Here is a 20,562-nt window from a genome sequence, read left to right as displayed (position 1 = left end):
GCTAACGGAGATGAAGGACGCGGATAAGGCACCATTTCTTGACGCGCCTGTCACTCCAAGCGGCCTGTTCGGACCGGCGGTGAGAGAATTCACTGAGCGCTTCACTGAGGCTCGGAAGGATTCGCAAGCTATGCATCACTTCCTGCCCAAGCGCTCCAGCTCATCTCAGAAACCGCCCCAGCAGCAGCAGCGAGCCAGGGCAGAGCCGCCCGTCTCCCAGCCGAAGAGCAGACCTGAAAAGGACGCTCGACGCCGCTCGCGTTCCGCTGGCCGAAGAAAGCCGCACGAGCAACGAGGTCCTCGACCCAGAATCACTCTGAACACGGAGCCTCGTAAGTCTTCCTAGCAACAGGAAGAAAAAGAGAGAGTACGTGTCTCACAAAAGCCGGACCGCTCGCTCTCAAACATCTAAAACATTACCCAGTCCCCTTACAGGCGGCTGGAAATGTCTATACAGCAGTCAATGGGCCAGTCATAAAACTCGCTCACCTGCAATCAAACGCCATTTTTACGGCGACACACAGAAATCACGAAAAGAGTCATTTTCTGCCTGTGTCACTAAGGGTTCACATGTCCACACTAAAGTGCGCATTCCCACATATCAATACTGTCCAAACAGTGCCAAATACCTCCCCAGTTCAGGCTGGATGTCCCAAAAATGTAGATCGTGTGCCTATTGTCATGTATGCACCACTACACACAAGCACTGTTCCCACAGTTATAAACACTTCCCCAGTAAAAACGGGAAATACTATAAGTGTAGCGCGCGTGCCTGCTGTACTGCACGCACCCCTACACACAGCTACCCATACAGTTTCAAACAGCTCTCTATTTCATGCCGCAAGCATCACAGATGCAATGCGCGAGCAAAGAAACTCCCCGCTAAATGCGGAAAGCTTTATGAATGTGGTGTGCGTGCCTATTATGATGTATGCACCCCCACCCCAAAACACTGTTCATACAGTTGCAAGCATCTCTCCGACTCATGCTGTGAGCATCTCGGAGATAGCGCGCGTGCCTGTACTCTCACACGCACCCCTGCACTCGGCACTCAATCACGGCTGCTCAGCGCACCTGCGCCTCTGAGAGCCGTAGACTCTGTGTTAGCACAAAGCTGATTTGCCGGTGGGGCCCATACGTGACTGCGACACGCCCCCAGCCAGCATTCAGCCCATATCTGTGCGAGCAGAAGCCTGGGAAAAAATCCCGACATGCCGAAATGGGTTTTGAACATAATAAAACACGGATACTCACTTCAGTTCGCCGCAGACCACCCCGCTTTTCAGCGGTGGTCGAGACGAAAGTGAGAAAAGATGTGTCACATGTTCTACGACCGAGGTGCTCAAACTGATAGAGAAGGGCTATAAAAACTGTTCCTCCCTCTTTGAGCTAGGCGGGTTTTACAGCCGCTATTTTCTCGTCCGAAAAGGACGGTGGCCTTCGCCCCATCCTGGATCTCAGACATCTGAACAAAGCTTTAATGATTCAGCTTGTTCAGAATGTTAACAACCAAACATATCCTCGCGCAAGTTCGCCCCGGGGATTGGTTTCTATCAGTGGATTTGAAAGACGCTTACTTTCACATTCCGATAGCGCCTCATCACAGGCCCTTTCTGAGATTCACTTTCGAGGGACAGTCATACCAGTACACAGTACTACCATTCGGCCTATCATTGGCCCCCCACACATGCGTCCTCTCCAGCGCTGGCTCAAGAGCCGTGTCCCCACTCACACGTGGCGCTCGGGCCACTTTTTGATCAGAGCGAATCACGGCTGTATAAAAGCCCTGATGCCCTGGAAAGCCATCAACTGGTATCAAACCGGCGTGAGTCTGGGCGTGAGTACACGGAGAAAAATGATCATGACAGATGCCTCCAAAATAGGCCTCTTTGCCTCCAAGGAAAACGCGCACTGCCCTCTCTTCTTCTCAAAAAGCACGGACGCGCTCGCCCAAGTTTGGCCGAGCCGCCCCTTGTATGCTTTTCCCCCGATCGCGATGCTACCTCAGGTCATCAGTCGGATCAGGGAGGTGAAATGTGCAGTGCTCCTGGTAGCCCCACTCTGGAAAAACCAGACGTGGTTTCCAGAACTGATACAGATGATGCAATCTGCCCCATGGCCGATTCCGCTGAGGCAAGACCTCCTCGGACAGGCCAGCGGGATGATTCTTCATCCCCGCCCCGATCTGTGGGCCCTCCATGCATGGCCCCTCAACGGGTTCCCGAGAACCTCCCCAGTGAAGTTTTGAGAACCATTACTGAGGCGCGACCGCCCTCTACGAGGCGCTTGTATGCCCGAAAGTGGAAAGTGTTCAGTGACTGGTGTGATACCAAGAGTTTGAACCCCAAAACGTGCAAGATACCAGTGTACTCGCCTTTTTGCAGGAGCTGCTGGAGGCGGGCCGCACACCCTCCACGCTCAAAGTCTATGTGGCTGCCATAGCGGCATCACACAATCCTGATAAAGGACATTCATTAGGGAAAAACGATCTGATCGTTCGTTTCCTAAGAGGCGCTAGGAGGATGAACCCTCCTCGCCCACCTTCGGTGCCGATCTGGGACCTGGCCACGGTCCTGGACGCACTCAAGGGTGCCCCGTTCGAACCTCTCCGAACCGTGCACCTTAAGCAGCTCTCGCTCAAAACCGCGCTCTTGCTGGCGCTCGCTTCAGTTAAAAGAGTGGCCGATCTGCACGCACTGTCATCAAGCGCTGCTTGCCTGGAATTTGGACCTAACGACTGCAGAGTTGTCCTTAGGCCAAACCACGGGTATATTCCTAAAGTGCTCTCCACACCCTTCAGAGCACAGGTGATATCTCTGGCAGCGCTATCGTCCCCAGCAGACGAAAGCAACGCAAATTTACTCTGCCCGGTCAGGGCGCTCAGAGTATATTTGGAATGTTCTGCCCTGTTCAGACAGACGGAACAATTATTTGTATGCTTTGGCGGCCGAACTAAGGGTCTCGCTGTCTCAAAGCAAAGAATATCGCGCTGGATAGTGGATGCTATAGCGCTGGCTTATGAAGCCAAGGGCCTTCAATGCCCCTTAGGCGTCAGAGCTCACTCGAGTGGGATTGGGCTTGGTCGAGTGGGATACCCATTGAAGATATTTGTGCGGTGGCAGGCTGGGCCTCGCCTTCGACATTTATCAGGTTTTATAACCTACAGGTCCCCTCACTGCATTCCAACATTCTATCAGCCTGACTATAGAATGGAATAGAGTGTGTGTATGCTGGACATCACCTCCTCCCTTATAAGGTCCGTCTCTGACCGACTTAGAGGATTTATTATGCGTACCAGTACATAAAAAGCTCAGTACATAAGATGTGTGCTTGTGTTTGTACAAAGAGCGCCCTGCCTTGGCAAGGACGCTCTGTAATATCCCTGTATATAGCTCACCGTTGGCTGGCTCGGGGAATAATCACTTTGCTTTAAAGCTCAGACACCTGCCTCTGGTTTTATAGAGCGAAGCACGGCGTTTTACATGGTGTTCCCATAGCGTAAGCTACTTATGCAATAGGAGAGAACTCTCGATAGGGAACGACTCGGTTACTAACGTAACCTCGGTTCCCTGAGAGGAGGGAACGAGTATTGCGTAAGCTGCCGTGCTTGTGCTTGGTCAGTTCGCTTCAGTCGATTGAACCTTAAGGAACTCGCATGACGGGGTGCCCATTATATAGCCTGCCTATGCTAATTTCGGCAGGCTCTGAGCGCGCGAACGCGAGGCGAGGTTACGTTAGTAACCGAGTCGTTATCCAGCTTGTCTCCCTTGCTTACCAGATAAAAAGTGCCCAAAACCCCTCTAAAACCAGCCAACTGACCAACCTGACCAGACTATGCACAGCTAAGGCCAGCCAACTACCAGTGTAGTAGACTGATTTTAGATGTTTATTTTTTATTTTCCCCAACAGTGAATTTTCTTTATTAAATAAATACATGAATACATTCATGCTTTTTACCTACGGAGGTGGCTTGAGACACATTTCAGATGAAACTCGGTCAAATGTAAATGGATCTGACAGTTCAAGCTACATTTGTAAACTTTACTCGGCCCAAGCATAGGGAAAATGTGAAACGTAAGATCTGTAACTGAGTATTTGCACAGGTCAAGCATGATGGGCCATCATTGATGGCGCCTCCACGGCGATTTTCTTTACGAAAATAGAACATTTGTTTTAGGTTGTACACAATGGTTACTTTCATTCTCTTAACCTCTTATAAGATTATAATTATAATTTCTAGATCAGTTTGGCAACCTCAATAAACAGTGAAGCCATTGATAAATTAATTATTTACTATAAGTCAGTGAGTCATACTGTGTCATGTATATATATTTATATACATGGGGCTGCCATGTTAGAATCACATGACCAACAGAATACTAATCGCTTTATCTCAGTAAACGTCCTGTTATCTGACACTTTCACTCATTGATTAAAATAATCACGGCGGACTACATTTCTACAATGGCATCTTAAACTGAAAACTATTGATTTTTGATGATGCTGCATCCAAGCTGATAGGTGTATGTGTAAGTCCAAGATGACACAAAGTTATATATATTTTTTATAATGGATAAAAATAAACAGAAGTTGGGGCTCTACAGTTTATTTTGTCTACTGTTCAGACATTACAACAGTCTCGTGTTGGTTTATATTCATTTATCTGGGCCTCTGAAAATAAATACACTGGGTCAACACTTCATTTGAAACTGCTGGTGTGGAAACGATAGAGTTGGACTGGTGTTTCAGAAAGACCTTTGTGTGGACTTATCATCGATGCCAATATTATTGCTACAAGGGAACATAATGTTTTAAGACATGCGGTGTAAGGGGTAAGTTTATTTTTGCTGTGTCTGCATTAAATCACAACTTCCTTATATGCAAAAACAATGAAAGGAAGCTGCCTGTAAGGCCATTGTTTGGTGCTGGTGACAGTGGACAAAAAACACAGCATCTACTATAATCAAGTATACTTGATTCACTACACACTGTAATTTGTCATAATTTGATTAAAGGTCTATTCCATTTGTCATAAGTTAATTTTCCCTCTATTGTGGTTGTAAAGCTTGTATCATTAACAAAGAGAGAAAAGAAAGAAAAAATATGATTTGTAAATAACTATAATACTTATTTAATTGATACTTCTGTTGACCTACAACTGGCCAACTGCACTGTTAGACTTCTTTGAAGGGCCAGTTTAAGAAATGTATGTTCTTTGTATGTTCCAGTCATCTCAAACAGCTGTCTAGGATCCCTTGACTCAGACTCCCTGGTATAATTCAGCCAAAAAGCTGAAGTCAAGTGGGAGTCCAACAGAACAAGAGCAGATAATAACTGTTGTTGTATGGGTCACATTGTTGCATTCATCTCTGTGTTGTAAGCCGCTCTGACACAACATGCCCACTGCATCTTTGAGAAAATGCCAGGTCCGTCATATCCTGGAAGTATGAAAAGCTTCTATTGTCCTCTCCTATGATTACATTTTCATTGAGAAAGACCATGTGAGCTTGATACTCTTTGTTACCATTCATTCTTGTTTATCTATTCATAAACTCTACATCAAGTGCATTGATACATTCTCATACAATGAAATCATGTCACTGAATTTGCCACTGTTCTGACAGTCTAGTCATGGTTATTAACTGGCATAAATTGTTGATGCCATGATTGGAAGTGATCTCTTAATGGTCAGTATGCATTCTAATTTCCTTGGCACACGTTTGCACATTACAATTGTATTCATTGTCAGTCTCAGTGAAGTTGTAGCTCTCTGAACTTATGAGAGAAGTACTTCCTGGAGTACATTTTCCCTTTTCCTGTTATTCAGATACATTGTTATTCTCTTTGTGTGTGACCATACAAGCAGGAATACCACAGGTATATTTAGTATAATATTTACAGTAATGTAAATAAATCCTTAAAAATACAATTATATTAATGAGGTATTATACTTATTCAGTCTGTTATAAACTTATGTCTTTCAATATGCTTGGTACTATTGAAGTATATTAATGTGTATGTACTGATTGAGAAAACGTTTTACTGTGTTTAATCTTACTGTTTTATACAGTAGTCTAAAGTATTTGTCTCTTGCCAGCAAAGCGTTAGCAGAGGTTTGATGGTATCACTACACTGACCTCTAGTGTTCCTTTAGCTTAATACAAACTGAGGATGCTCCCATCTTAGCAATGCCAAAGTCAGGCAGTTCACTCACATTTTTTAAGAGTTAAAAATCCTATTTGAGACATAGATAGAATGTATAATAGAAATGATAGCTGATTTAAAAAAACACTAAACATAGCTCCTCAACAAGAGCTTTCACAGTCACAAACAAGAGAATTTTAGGCATGCAGCTAGTTGGTCGCTGGATAGACATTGATTAATAAGATATCAAAATATCAGGGCATTAAGAAGATCATTTCCAGATAGCAGGTTTGAGCAATGCACTTTAGCAAGAACTGCTTCAGGACATCTGCAGTTTAATAAAATGTGGAATTCCAACATCTGTGCACAACTAGAAGCGAAAATATAGACACTTCATGGTGTCTTTGAAATGTAGTTTATATCAGTAGTTCTCAGCTGGTTTGAAGTGGCGATCCAACACAGTACCAAAAGGAAACAAAAACATCCTTTTGAATCAAACATTAACACTCACTCATATTACTATGAACTGCATATGCCCAAAAATATGCATGGCATCAACCAGGGCTGTAGCAAGGTCATCTGGGCCCTTTCCTATTAAAAATTTGTTTAGAATTTGTTGTGGGGCCCCTTGGATCTTTGGGCCCCTAGAATCGTTACCAACTTTCACCCCACTAGCTATGGCCCTGACATCAACATGACATAGGCAGAAAAGAAAAAGTTGACAATTTTGCAAATGCTTTTAAACAAGGGTCAAACACGTGGAACAAACACTGGCCTAAATGCTGCCATGTTACCACGTCAAAGGTGAGTTTGCACCAGAATACTGGATTTTGTTTGGACGCACAGCCTCTGACATCAACAACAAAAGATACAGTAAGTGTATTTATTTTGCAGCCCTAACTATGCATGATTAGTTGCATTTTATGATGTGCATTTAGCATCATTTTGTGTTTCCCACAACCCTCAGAACAGACCTGCGAACCACCAGCTGTGCACAACTGGTTTAAAAGATAAAGTAATTCCCACTAAAAATAAAACTAGACTGTGTGTATGTGTGTGTATATATATATATATATATATATATATATATATATATATATATATACACTTTATATCTTTGATTCAAAAAACTTTTTATGTGATTTTTACACAGACATGTATGTACTCAAGCTAGTCAGCAGATTGTTATATGTATATACAATCCTACACACTGCAACATTTTTATAGTTTGGGATCTCCTCATGTACAAAAATAATTGCCCAAAGAATAGATTAAAAGTCCAATCTTAGATAATTTTTCAATGATAAAGACCAATCTTATGAAGTTTGTTTTTTAACGATAAAATGTTTATTTGTATTATTATTAATATCATCCACATACTGCATGAGATAATTGATCTAAAAATGAATTCTTATAATATTGAAGCTTATCATCATTTGCAGTATCCAGTAACATGCCTTCTACATGTCTCCATTAGTCTATGACTAATTCCTCATAAAAGTAATATTTTGTTTTAGCTAATACTTTTTTCTGTTCTTTTTATTCATCATTATAAGACACATACCTTATATATATTTAAGCTCTACAAAAACATGAGAGCAAAATATGGATTTCTCAATGAAAAACACACTTTTATGCATCTATATAAACAACTGAGAAACTACAGAAATAGAAAGGTGAGGTTCATCACAGTGAGTGTCCATGTTTCCCTTTATTTTACTCCAGTTTAAATAAAAACAGAGACAGATTTTTGTCTATGTTTAGAGAATAGTCTGTGCTCTTTATCTTGGTCCAAGGTTGGTGAGAGGAACCTTAGCCGTTGATGGGCCTTTCTTGTTGGTATGAGCTTTCACATTCAAGTTTGTGACTTTTGGTTGAACTTTCAAATAGAAATGTAACTAAAAAGAACAAAATGTAAGAAATGTTAGACATACATCACACAATTTTTCAGGAACTGGTACATGTTATTTTGTAATTGGTAAAAGTAATAGTAATTAACAGTACTGTAGAATAGTCTGCAGAATCATACATTGGGGTCCAAACGTCTAAGACCAATAGTGAAAATGCTCCTATATTGTATTTTTCTTATTTCAAACAATCATTTCAAATTATATTCAGCATAAAAAAAAATATTTTTATTTTCACCTGTACAGCTTCAGCTGGTCCCACTGTCACTGTGCTGGTAAAGGGCTGGTACCCTGTTGCAGACGCAGTCACTGTGTAGGTCCCGGGCAAGAGCAGACGGAAGTAGTCCCCATCCACCCCTAAAACAGCATCAGACATCACACACCACATCAAATTAAACTGTCATGCCTGTATATATTGTACTACAAAGTAAGCATTTAATGTAGATCACACACACCGCTGGTTATGTCATGGTTTATGCCTGCCACAGAGATCTCTGCATTGTTGATTGGGTTGTTATTCTCATCATAGACCATACCTTTAATCCCATGGTGAACCTGTAGGACAGGGGGAGTCACGGTATGTCAATTAAGGATGTGTTTTAAGAACGCTTTCGGTTACGGTTAGGTATTGCACTCGCTCAGAGTGGTTCAATTATTCCATCCATTACTTTAAAAGTGCTCGCACGCAGGGGTAGTGTTACTTCAAGTCACAACAGGACCCTAGAACATTCAGATTAATTTCACGTTCTAAGTACCAGGGGACAGGTTCATTACCTGCTGGTGCCATCGTGAAGCAATTAGTCCTTCTTAACCGAGTCCACCAGAATACTGGGATCCTGTTTTACCCATTTCATTTTGAATACAAAGCTGTCTCTGTTTGCTACAGGTTGAATACTAGAGGTACTGTTTGACCCAAGAGTTAGAGTTTGAACTTCTACTTGTTGCAGTATAGCCGGACATAGCCGATATTAAAGCAGTACCTGAGACATGAGAAAGGGAAGCTCACCTGCTCCATGTAGGACACCAGAGCCTCCCTGTTGGCCAGCCACTCATTGGCGAGTGCTGTAGCTGGAGGGAACTTATCACAGCTGAGCTCCAGAGTGATCTCAAAACAGTTAGTGTAGAGGTAGTTGAAGTCCTGCATACCTTCAGAGACATCAAGTTAAAATACTTCTTAATCAGACATTACTGGTAAGGGATCGTTCACCCAAAAATAACATTTCTCTCATCATTTACTCAAACTCATGCCATCCCAAAAGTCTTTCTTTCTTCTTATGAACACAAACTTTGTTTCTTAGAAGAATATTTCAGCTCTGTAGGTCCATACAATGCAAGTGAATGGTGACCAGAACTTTCAAGCTCCAAAAATCACATAACGGCAGCATAAAAGTAATCCATACGACTCCAGTGGTTTAATATATGTCTTCTAAAGCAATGCAATAATATTTGGGTGAAAAACATATAAATATTACAATCCTTTTTTACTAAAACAGATTTATAGTAAAAACGGACTTTAAAATATTATTGTTTCTCACCCACACCTATCATATGACTTCTGAAGACATAGATTTAAACACTGGAATCATATGTATTACCTTTATGCTGCCTTAATGTGAGTTTTGGAGCTTGAAATGTCTGGTCATCATACACTTGCATTGTATGGACCTACAGAGCTGATCTATTCTTCTAAAAATCTTAATTTATGTTCTGCAGAATTAAGAAAGTTATACACATCTGGGATGGCATGAGGGTGTGTAAATGATGAGATCTATACTTTTAAATTGTAGTGCTGGCACACAAAAACAGTTTAGATTTATTAAACAAAAACTCACCCTCATGTTATTCCAAACCTGTACTTTCTTCCGTGGAATACAAAATATGTTAGACAGAATGTTAGCCTAGCCTTATTACAATGAAAGTGAATTGTGACTGAGGCATACATGTTTGGAACAACATGAGGGTGCATAAATGATGACAAATTTTAATTTTTAACTGTCTCTATATTTGCTTGGTCAGCCAGCATCACAGGAATAAATATGTTGGTCCACCCGCTAGATTAATATCAAACAGCAAAAAATAAATAAATAAATGAAAAACCCAGCCTGAACCAAAATAGGAACTCATGCTTGTCTAAACCTTTTTAGATGTTTACTAAAATGTATTCTCATCACAGATTAAAGACCTTGTAACTCCCACATTTTGGTTAAATTAAAAGGCATTGGATGAGAAAAAACCACAAGCCTTGTTGAAGCAATTGAACAAGAACCATGGTATGTAAAATATAACCCACCCTTAGACAAGGAGTACCAGCTGGCTCCATTTGTGATGCCTTCATCAAAGTAATCCCCACAGTTCCAGCCCTTATGCATCCAGCTGTGGGCATAGGAGTATGTCTTTGCCAACTGCACACACACAATACCAACACACGAATCTGTAAGCATTCACTAGGGAACCAGAGAAAATACATCATCCAATCCTTCATTACATTAAAAAACGACATACCTTTCGGAATATTTTGTCATCAGCGGTGGCCGAGTATGTGGTCTTGCCTCTTATACGGGGCTCACGAGACTTATCGAAGGGGTAGTTGGCAACAACAGCTCCACCGTGAAGGTTAGCTGACAGAATAAAGTTATAATTCTGCATCCATTTGATCACTGCTAAAGTCTCTGGCTCAACCTGTAAGAAACAACAAGGGGGAAATAATATGCAGTACATGTTAGTTTCACACTCCTTAGTCTCGCATGACCAGACTTTTGACATTCAGTATTTAAAAGTCTGAGAAATGAAATACCTGGTTTTAGAACGAGACGAGGGAAGCGTATATGATTGGTTGGTCTTAAAAAGTTCCAATGACTCAACTTGTACAAATTCATCCGATTTCGTCATCTTGTACTATTCTTACAACTTTTCATGCGATCGAGTTGAAAAGACCGTCTGAGTGACATGTAAAGCGACCAACCACAGTTTGTTTCATTTGTACTTACCGTATGAGGGCGGGGTTATCTAAAATAGTTTATACCAACAAAAACAAACTGCCATTGAATTAAACAAATTCAAATAATGGCACGTGAAGACTTTGTGATCAGAATTACTGTCTGGCTAAAAGTAATAATTACTGATTGTTTCTCAGACAAATCTCAAAATACAAAAATGCCACTAACTTTGCAAAATTTTGCCAAATCAGTGATCAGTTCTTTCATAAAATTGCTTATTGTATCATCCCGGTACCTTGTTAACACAACTTTGTTTCCTGGCGGTCTGATAAAAGTAACACGTTATGCCTTTATTCCAGGAAGTTGCATTCCAAACAAAGCCAGCTAGTCAGATTAGAACTGGCCATTTCAGCCAGTACTTGCCATTGTTATATTCAGGATACATCAGACAGTGAACGGCCAATGGTCGTAATCTAACGCGACTAGACACAACTAGAGCAAGATTGTCTTTATTCTGCATGTATATTTAGCCCCTCTTTTATTTATTTCTGCCATGACATTTAAGTAGCATTCTTATGGTCTTTCTGGAATATTCTTTCAGCTGTTATCTGGCAGATCTGACATGTGGTAATGTATCCTACTAAAGATGAAGAGATAATAAACCATTGTCTTTGTTGCTTCAAGTGAGTTCAGTCTGGCAGGACAGCCTGTTGTCCTTTGAGACGTCTGGTGGGATATTGGTCCCGTTTAAACTCTGGAGCAAGCTCACTCAGTATTTATTATGCGTGGATCTGTTTATATAAACAGCCATGCATCCCTTTGGCCTCATCTGTCATCGAAGAGTCAGGTTTCACACTGTGAACTCACACAGATGTTTTTCCTCCTGTTTAGCTCAGTGTAGTGAGAAGCCAACGCTGGGGTCTGAGAATCAGGAGCGGTGTTTCATGTGTGAGTGGCGGCTCTTGACTCATAGCAAAATTAAAGGAATGTGTCATCATTCTACAACTGAAGTTCATAATTTTTTTTCCCCTGAGGGACGACATGCTGCCAATGGACACATTTCTCCGAAGCTGGAGTTCTCATTTTAGACTGAGGAAAATACAATTTTCAGTCCAGAGTTGACAAAGTTGATTAAATAGTTCATACTAGTCTTGAATTGTAGCTTAAAAATATACAGTGGGTTCAAAAGTATACGTCTACATTGTAAATCTGAGATTTAGGATAAATGTAAATCTAGAGATAAACAGAAAGTTTTAGGATTTTGAAAAATGCTGAACATCACCCTCATCCAGTTGAGGCTTTTTTGTTTTAAAGGAACAGTTCTCCCCAAAACGAAAATTCTGTCATCATTTACTCACCCTCATGCCATCCCAGATGTGTATAACTTTATTTATTCTGCTAAACACAAACATAGATTTTTAGAAGAATATATTAGCTCTGTAGGTCCATACAAAGCAAGTGAATGGTGGCCAGAAATTTGAAGGTCCAAAAAGCAGATAAAGACAGCATAAAGGTAATTCATACAACTCCAGTGGCTTAATCCATATCTTCAGAAGTGATATGATAGGTGTGGGTGAGAAACAGATCAATATTTAAGCCCTTTTTTTTTTTTTTACTATTATTGATCCTCCCTGCACTGTAGGTGGCGATATACATGAAGAATGTGAAATGTCAAAAACAAAAGAAGAAGAATGTGGAAGTGAGAGTGGAGATTTTCAAAGTTCTGTCAGCCATTCACTCGCATTGTATGGACATACAGAGCTGAGATATTCTTATTAAAATCTTTGTTTGTGTTCAGAAGAAGAAAGAAAGTCATACACATCTGAGATGGCATGACAGTGAGTAAATGATGAGAGAATTTTCTGTGAACTAGCCATGCTTTAACACCATGCTGTCTTGCCATGTGGAATGGTGTCAGTAAACATTACAGACATCCACAGTAACAATTACTTTACAAGCATATGTCTGGAAAACGAATCTCATCTAAACAAGGCTTTAGAATGAAACAATTAACTTGTTCAGTGCAGAAACACTGAATTGTTTCTGGACAGAGCTGATTAAAGTTTTTTTTAACATATTAGTTAAAAAATATATTGTGTGGTTCAAAGGTCTACACTGAAAACCAGAGATTCAGAATTCTATTTAAATCTGGAAATAAACAAAGTATATATAAAATTAAATGGTATATTACCCAGCAAGTTGTGAAAGTCTAACAAAAATAACAACAGTACAGCCTGAAAAGTCCATTTACATTGCAGTCTTTTTGCAAAAGCTAGACCTGTTGGCAGTTGATAGAGAGCAGACCAGCAGAGCGAGAGCTAGGAGAGTTACTGACACACTAATGGAGAGTTTAAGTGTGCCGACCAACTGTAAAAACAACAACGTTTTTATTCGTAAGGCAGAAACTGGCTCTATCTTGTATTTTACTTGAGGCTGGAACGGTGATTTATCTATGTCTGAAAATTAGATTGTTAGAAACAGTAATGCAATTTAAAAGTCACTCTGTTGCCTATGAAAACATATACACACCGTATTCTGTACAGAGAATTCCTGTAGCTCGACTGGTAGAGCATGGCACAAGAAATTCGGCCAAGTTCATGGGGCAGGCCAACACGGAATCTGCGCCTAGATTTCCACAGAATTAGAATGCCTGTCACTTACAAAGTTCTGCACAACTTACGCCCCTTATATGTTCATTTATTAGAGGTGAAGTGTGTAAATTCTGTGCCACTAGCGTCAACAAACGGCAAAAGAGAAAAAAAATAAACGCAAACTGGTCAGAAAACATCTAGTCCTGCCCCAAACACATGCAACTGGTTGAGCGACTTTGATTTGTAGGAACGGTCGGGAATCGGGATGCTCAAAAAAAATTATTTGATAGCAGCACAGTTTTTACAAATGACTTCTTGTTGACTGTGCATATTAAGCTAGAAAAGGAGAAAGTATTTTAACATTACAAGAATGACCAAGTCACAATTTTACACCTGACATTTAAATCCATTCCACCAAATTCAGCAGATTTCCCACCCAAATCTGCCTTGTCATGAGCCAAAATCCCATTTTAGCACTGATTCTGATCAGAAACCTTCAATGCACTCTAAGTAACTTAAAAGTACCTACTAAATATAAAAACGTCAACGGACAAAATATGATTACATGATACATCACTAAACACATGGATATACTGTATATATGTGTATAAAACACACTAGAATGTTTTGAAACACTTACTATACTCTATTATAATTTATTTCACATTTTAGAATAAAAGTAAAGTCATCAAAACTATGAAATAACATAATTGGAACTATGGGAATTATGTTGTGACTAATTATATTTTAGCATCTTCAAAGAAGTCACCCTTTACCTGGAATTTGCAGACATGTGCTCTTGACATTTTCTCAAGCAACTTCTTGAGGTATCACCCTGGGATGTTTTTAAACAGTATTGAAGGAGTTCCCATCTAAGTGGGCACTTATTGGCTGCTTTTCTTTATTATTTGTTTCAAGTCATCAATTTCAAAAACTTTTTTTTTATTTTTTTTTAATTAAATTTTAGTTTTGTAATGAAATAAATTTATATGGTGGCACGATTATATTTTTGTCTACAAAACTAATTTCAATCATTTAAGCATACACCTTCAGATCAAAAGATTGTTAAGATCATGAGAAACATTTCAGTCAAATGTTTCATAACTTTTGAACGGTAGTGTATATTTGCATACATTTTGTGCTATTGTAACCATTGCAAAGTTAATTTCTCGAGCTTTTCAGAAGTTTGAAGCTTCTTGCTACACAAGCTCCATGACTAATTACTTGACCCATCTTTCCCACACCACATCTTCCATTTGTACGGCACCGTAGGTCAACAGTGATTGATGCCCACCTGTAGTTCCCAGTTGTCTGGCAGCGGCAGGTGGTGGTTTTGGCCATTGTGCTTCTCATAGTAGTACACAAGAGCATTCAGGTCTGGGAAGTTGCGGTTCAGGTCCACCTCCTTTGAGTTTCCACGGCCCACCAAGTATCCATTGAACTCTGGACCCTGGAAATCAGATAAGCTTTAGACATACAGTAATTCTCTGTACTTTGAGTAACCTTTGGGGTGGGATATCACCTTTTAGCATTCTCTGTATTCCATATCAGGTATGAGACATACATTTCATGTGATTTTTTGAGTTTGTTTGTGTTGTGTTAGTGAGTTATATGTTGTTAAATGAACCCTGTCTGATGGTGAGTTGGTTTCCTTTGCAAGTGGTTGTCTGGGAATGAAACGTGTAAAGCCAGATATGGTCACAATGAGATACTGCTGGACCTTTGCACATATAATTAGTCTCAAAGAGAGAGAAAGAGTGTACTACCATGTTTGTGAGTGTTTTGTGTTGTAGAGGTGTGGATGGCAGGTCAGTCTATTTATGCCAGAGGAAAGGGGTGCTTGTGTATTGTTTATTTGTTCCTGAAAAAACCCTGATTGGTATTTCTTTAAAGTGTCCTTCATTGACATTAGTTAATTTATTAGGTATCATGAACTAACAATGACTATTTTGTTCAGCATTTATTAATCTATTTACTAATAAAAATACAATTGTTCACTGTAAGTTAATATTAGTTCAAAGAGCATTAACAAATGATAACATATACAACTTTTGATTTTAAAAATATCAATGTGTGAATGTGAGTGTGAGTGTGTGTGTGTGTGTGTGAGTGTGTGTGTGAGTGTGAGTGTGTGAGTGTGTGTGTGTGTGTGTGTGTGTGTGTGTGTGTGTGTGTGTGTGTGTGTGTGTGTGTGTGTGTGTGTGTGTGTGTGTGTAATTAGTCTCAAAAGAAAGCCAGCAATGCTCTCTGGGATAAGGCTTATTCTACCATAACAAACTGAGGGTCACAAGAGAATTAAAACACTCCCACATCCCAGCTGCCATACTAAATACAGTGTATATATACATTTGCATGGTTGTGTTCACACGATAGCCTGTTATTGCCACAAGCCCACAACCACCTTTATATAATCATGCATAGTTAGGATAGTATAATAAATATCTTTTGTTGTTGACGTCAAAGGCTGTGTGTCCAGTCAAACTCCATGGTATTTTGGCAAAAACTCATCCATCACTTGAAAGAAGCTAGACAAATTAGATAGATGCAAACCTGGACAGGTTGCATGACAAGTCCTCATCCTCAAAAATCATGAAAAACAACTGTGCAATGTAAAATCAAATATGACCCACACTACATCAAGTAAGTGTTCATTTGCACTATGGATTAACATGGCTTGTGGTGACCAATTAATTATTGGCTGCCAAGAGCATGAAACCATTAAATTTCAAGAGACATTTCGAAAACTGTCAATTTTCCTATTCTAGTCTATGTCATGTTAATAAATTTGTATATCGATGGGCCTTTTCCATTAATGCAAATATAAATGAATTGCAGTGTTATATTAATGTTCAGTGTTAGACATTTTAAGGACTTTTGTACAACAAACAATTTTGGTACCGTGTTGGGATAGCGTTTGACGTTCAACATAAAATTTGGAGTAATACTCCTATTACAATGTGAATAATTAAATACAAAGTGCTATATACCTGCCTGGCTGCCACCTCATATCCATCCGGGTTCATCGAAGGGAGGATGTGGATCCGTGTGTTGTGGATGAGGCTTGTGATTCGCTCGTTTCCTGCTCGGTATTCCTCGCACAGGAACTGAGATAAGTAGACGAGCAGCTCCCTGCCGAGAACCTCGTTGCCGTGCATGTTCCCTACGTACTTGAACTCTGGCTCCACTGCAAAACATGTCAGGAGACCACCAGTCAGGAAGAAAGGAGGTCATAGGGTCACTTCCGTGAATAACATGCAAGCAAACAAGAAGTGCAGTCTGTCTTCATGCAGATGAAGCAATTTGGATGGAGCAACTGCATAAACTCAGAGCAAATATAAAGCTCTAAATGTTTACTACAACAAATTGCTTCTTTAAACATTTAAAGGGACAGTTCACCCAAAAATGAAAACTCTGTTATCATTTACTCACACTCACTGTCGTTCCAAACCCATATGACTTTCCTTCTTCCATGGAACACAAAAGGAGAAATGTTGAGGAATGTGCTGGCCTCACTTTTCTATATAATGAAAGTGAATAGGGATCCAAGCTGTTGAGCTCCAAAATGACAAAAAAGCACTATAACAGGACCTTAAAAGTAGTGCATACAGTTGATTCACAATATTCAAAATCTTCTGAAACCGTTTGATAGCTTTGTGATGAACAGAGTGTAATTTTATTTATTCTTTGAAAATATTGCCCAGCACGTTGTGATAAGGTGCTGGAACAAATGAGATATGAGAGCTACAAGGGAGAGGAAGATTATAAGTGAATAACAGTTTAAATTTCACAAATCACACAAAGCTATCGTATGGCTTCAGAAGAAATTGAATATGGTGAACAGGTGAATTACTTTGAATGAAACTTAATTTTTGTCATTTTGGAACTCAACCGCCCGGATCCACATTCCCCTTCATTATTTGGAAAAGAGTGGCCAAGTAAATTTTTTTCTTTTGTGTTCAAGAAAGTCATATGAGTTTGGAACAGCATGAGGGTGAGGAAATGATGGCAGAATGTTTGGGTAAAATGTCCCTTTAATACAAATGATATCGCTTACCATCTGCATCTCTGGTTGAAAAGATGCAAATATCATATATTAATAAATTAGATTTAATTATTTACCCCCTACAAAAGCTTTTTGAGTGTTTAACAGCGCAGCAGGCTACTCTCATCAAAATGCATGTCTCACAGGCAGTTGTCAGCTCATTATTTACAATCATCTACTCTAAGAAGTACCAGAAGATTTCTGTTTGTTCTCTTTTGATGCAAATGTAAATAATGGCAAAATGGCAAATCTAATTAGCCACTGTGTGCAGGCAGGCTCATCACAGTCTTCCCATTAATCATGCAATAATTAAATTAATGGTTGTGTGTCTGCTCAGAGAGTCACCAAACAAGTGGCCTCAGAATTAACACTCTTACAAAAAAAAATTGGAATCTAAAGAGTCAGGTCAGAAGTCCTTTGCCCACTCTGCTCTACCGGTTCCTGTTTTTGTACTCTGTGTGGAACATGTATACATCCTGGAATTCTCTCCTTTAGAAGCATATTGCCAAGAGAAGCAGATCTTTACATCAGATGACAAAGATTCATTTACTTTTCTAAGCAATGTATATATATATAGCATTTTCACAATGAATCTCTTTGTTGACAGATTTTCAACTATTTTCAGAAACTGATAGCTAAATGTGTTTTGAATTTGAGTGAACAAAGGATAGAAAAATGGTCTGCAGACTAGAACCAAAATGAAATGTTATTACTTAGTTTACTCTTTAATATCTCGAGAGACATAATGGAATTCTGAGTTATCTTACATTGAAACATCAAATTCAAGTCTCAGACATTTCATCGTGAAATTCCTTTGGAGAAATAAAAATAGACACAAATCAGGCAATTGTTGGCATACAGTAAGAGAGCTAAAACATTTATGAGGATTGCATAGCTCAGATAATTTGGTCTTGGAAGAATATGATGAGAATTTTTTGGAGTTCATATTAAAATCTCTGACTTTATTGCAGACTTTGATATCTTGGCAACTCTATTGACAGAAAAACATTTGTGACATTGCTGAGATTATACTGACAATTGGTGAGATTTGGTGGATGCTGCACATTGGTGGAGTTGAGGAGATTCCCCCTACACTATGTAAAGCGTTTTGAGTTTCCAAACTGGGGCAGTGGTGGCTCAGAGGTTGAAGCTCAGGGTTACTGACCAGAAGGTCAGGGGTTCAAGCCCCAGCACCACCAAGATGCCACTGTTGGGCCCTTGAGCAAGGCACTTAACTCCAGTTTGCTCCAGGGGGATTGTCCCTGTAATAAGTGCACTGTAAGTTGCTTTGGATAAAAGCGTCTGCCAAATGCATAAATGTAAATGAGTGCCTAGAAAAGCGCTATATAAATGTAAGAAATTATTATTATTATTAAAGTGACAAGTCTAGAGGAGATACATGTGAAATCACTGGAGCCTTTTTCTCAGGAGAAACTTTAGCAAAAAATCTAAATTCGCTCTCTATTTTATCTCATCGCTGTCTAGCAGAAACAGTTGAGATATTTAAGAGATCCCATTCGTGATTTTTCTTTCCTACGGGAATGTTCATGTGAAAGATCAATAACAAGAGTGATGTTTGCTCTTGCCTGCAACAACTAATACTCACCACATCCCTCTGCACATACAGTATTCCCCTCCCCTAAACCCATTACTGTCTATTCCTAAATGCAATTTACCATATGTGAGTGTGTGAGGAGCAGCGGGATAAATCATGTTGACAGTCGACATTGCCTCATTTCAACAACTGTACTGCCAGTGCTGTTCAGAGAAAAGTGATGTACTCCATTTTACTGGAACACCAGCAATCTTGCAATCAAATGCAAATTATTACTTCACCAGTCAACTCTGGCAGCTGTACAGCCTTAGGAAAAACGCTTTTTGAACACGTTTGCTGGAACTTACAGCTTTGTGGGTTGGAAATTTAATGCCTTGGTACCAGGGTCAGATATTAACCATGGCTCGGGGCTAAAAATGGCACCAAAAATGACAGATAATGCCTCAGATTTTTTACATGTTTGGGGAAATGATTACTCTCTTTTTTATCTGATATCCAGGGTTGGGGAGTAACAGAATACATGTAACAGGATTACATGTTTAAAATACTAAATATTAGTTACTGTATTCCACTACAGTTACAATTTAAATAGATGGTAATCAGAATCTGGTTACATTAAAAAGGTATTTTGATTACTAAAGAGATTACTTTGCCTTTTACTGTCATTTGTTTCTTTTAATATTTAGTCTATTTAGTTGGAAAACTTTCCCTTTGTAGCTTAATGGAGTGGCTACATTGTGTTTCTATAGCTTAACAAAAAACACTTTAGAAACGCTTTGACAGATAGATAAACGATTACATAAATGCAATAAATAAATGATTACATGCCATCTCTGCTGAAAAGACCAGCTTAACCAGCATGCAATTTACACACTTTTGTGTGTGTCTATTAGAAAAACATGCATTAATAGAGGTAAAAATGGTCCTGAAAATCAATTTCAGGGGGCAAATATTGTCCCTTAATAAAAATAAGTTAAGTTCTTACTCAGCATAGTACAAAAGTCAAGTTCAGTGCATGAAAGACTCACATGCTTCATGGATGCCAGGATTATCACTGAACTCCAGAACATATAGGTGCCGTCCTTCCACACTTCGACCAATGCTGTAGATGCGGGTGATGTAAGGGCATTCGCTTTGGACAGCAAAAAGAGCCCTAACCATCTCCTCGTATCCATGATGCTGGAAGTCAGATGCCCTGATCAGCAAAGCTTCAAGTCCCAGAAGCAGTGCCCCAATCCAGATGAGAAAGCTGCCTGACAGCATGGTCCTGTACTGCTCTGCAGACAGAGCACCACTTCCCTTTTCCTCACTCCCTTTCTCTCTGACTGGATCCTGCTTTCTCCATTTGCCTCCTCCCTTTGGACCTCCTCTCACTCCCACTCAGGAG

The 20,562-nt window shown here is 39.8% G+C and overlaps 1 protein-coding gene across 1 annotated transcript; it reads right to left on the bottom strand.

Moving 5' to 3' along the window:
• Window positions 1-7,468: 7,468 nt before the first annotated feature.
• LOC127626916 (carboxypeptidase N catalytic chain-like) lies at window positions 7,469-20,503 on the bottom strand. The gene is made up of 9 exons (XM_052103042.1): window positions 20,204-20,503; window positions 16,566-16,762; window positions 14,873-15,028; window positions 10,554-10,730; window positions 10,342-10,453; window positions 9,058-9,197; window positions 8,507-8,606; window positions 8,290-8,408; window positions 7,469-8,042 (listed from the first exon to the last, which is right to left on the bottom strand). Exons 1-9 carry the CDS (start codon window positions 20,436-20,438, stop codon window positions 7,926-7,928), a joined length of 1,353 nt encoding a protein of 450 aa, XP_051959002.1. The 5' UTR covers window positions 20,439-20,503; the 3' UTR covers window positions 7,469-7,925.
• Window positions 20,504-20,562: the final 59 nt, after the last annotated feature.

Source organism: Xyrauchen texanus, chromosome 33 (assembly GCF_025860055.1).
Source record: "Xyrauchen texanus isolate HMW12.3.18 chromosome 33, RBS_HiC_50CHRs, whole genome shotgun sequence".
Classification (NCBI taxonomy): domain Eukaryota; kingdom Metazoa; phylum Chordata; class Actinopteri; order Cypriniformes; family Catostomidae; genus Xyrauchen; species Xyrauchen texanus.
The sequence above is the reverse complement of the archived record's forward strand: the minus strand, read 5'-3'. Positions and strand labels throughout refer to the sequence as shown.

Bases quoted from the DNA above. Each gene is read 5' to 3' on its own strand.
- LOC127626916 (XM_052103042.1), bottom strand. From the start codon at position 20,438: ATGCTGTCAGGCAGCTTTCTCATCTGGATTGGGGCACTGCTTCTGGGA. The intron at 15,029-16,565 runs GTATATAGCACT...TCTGATTTCCAG, and splicing joins ATGAGGTGGCAGCCAGGCAG to GGTCCAGAGTTCAATGGATA. The intron at 8,607-9,057 runs GTGAGCTTCCCT...CCTGTCCTACAG, and splicing joins TGGTGTCCTACATGGAGCAG to GTTCACCATGGGATTAAAGG.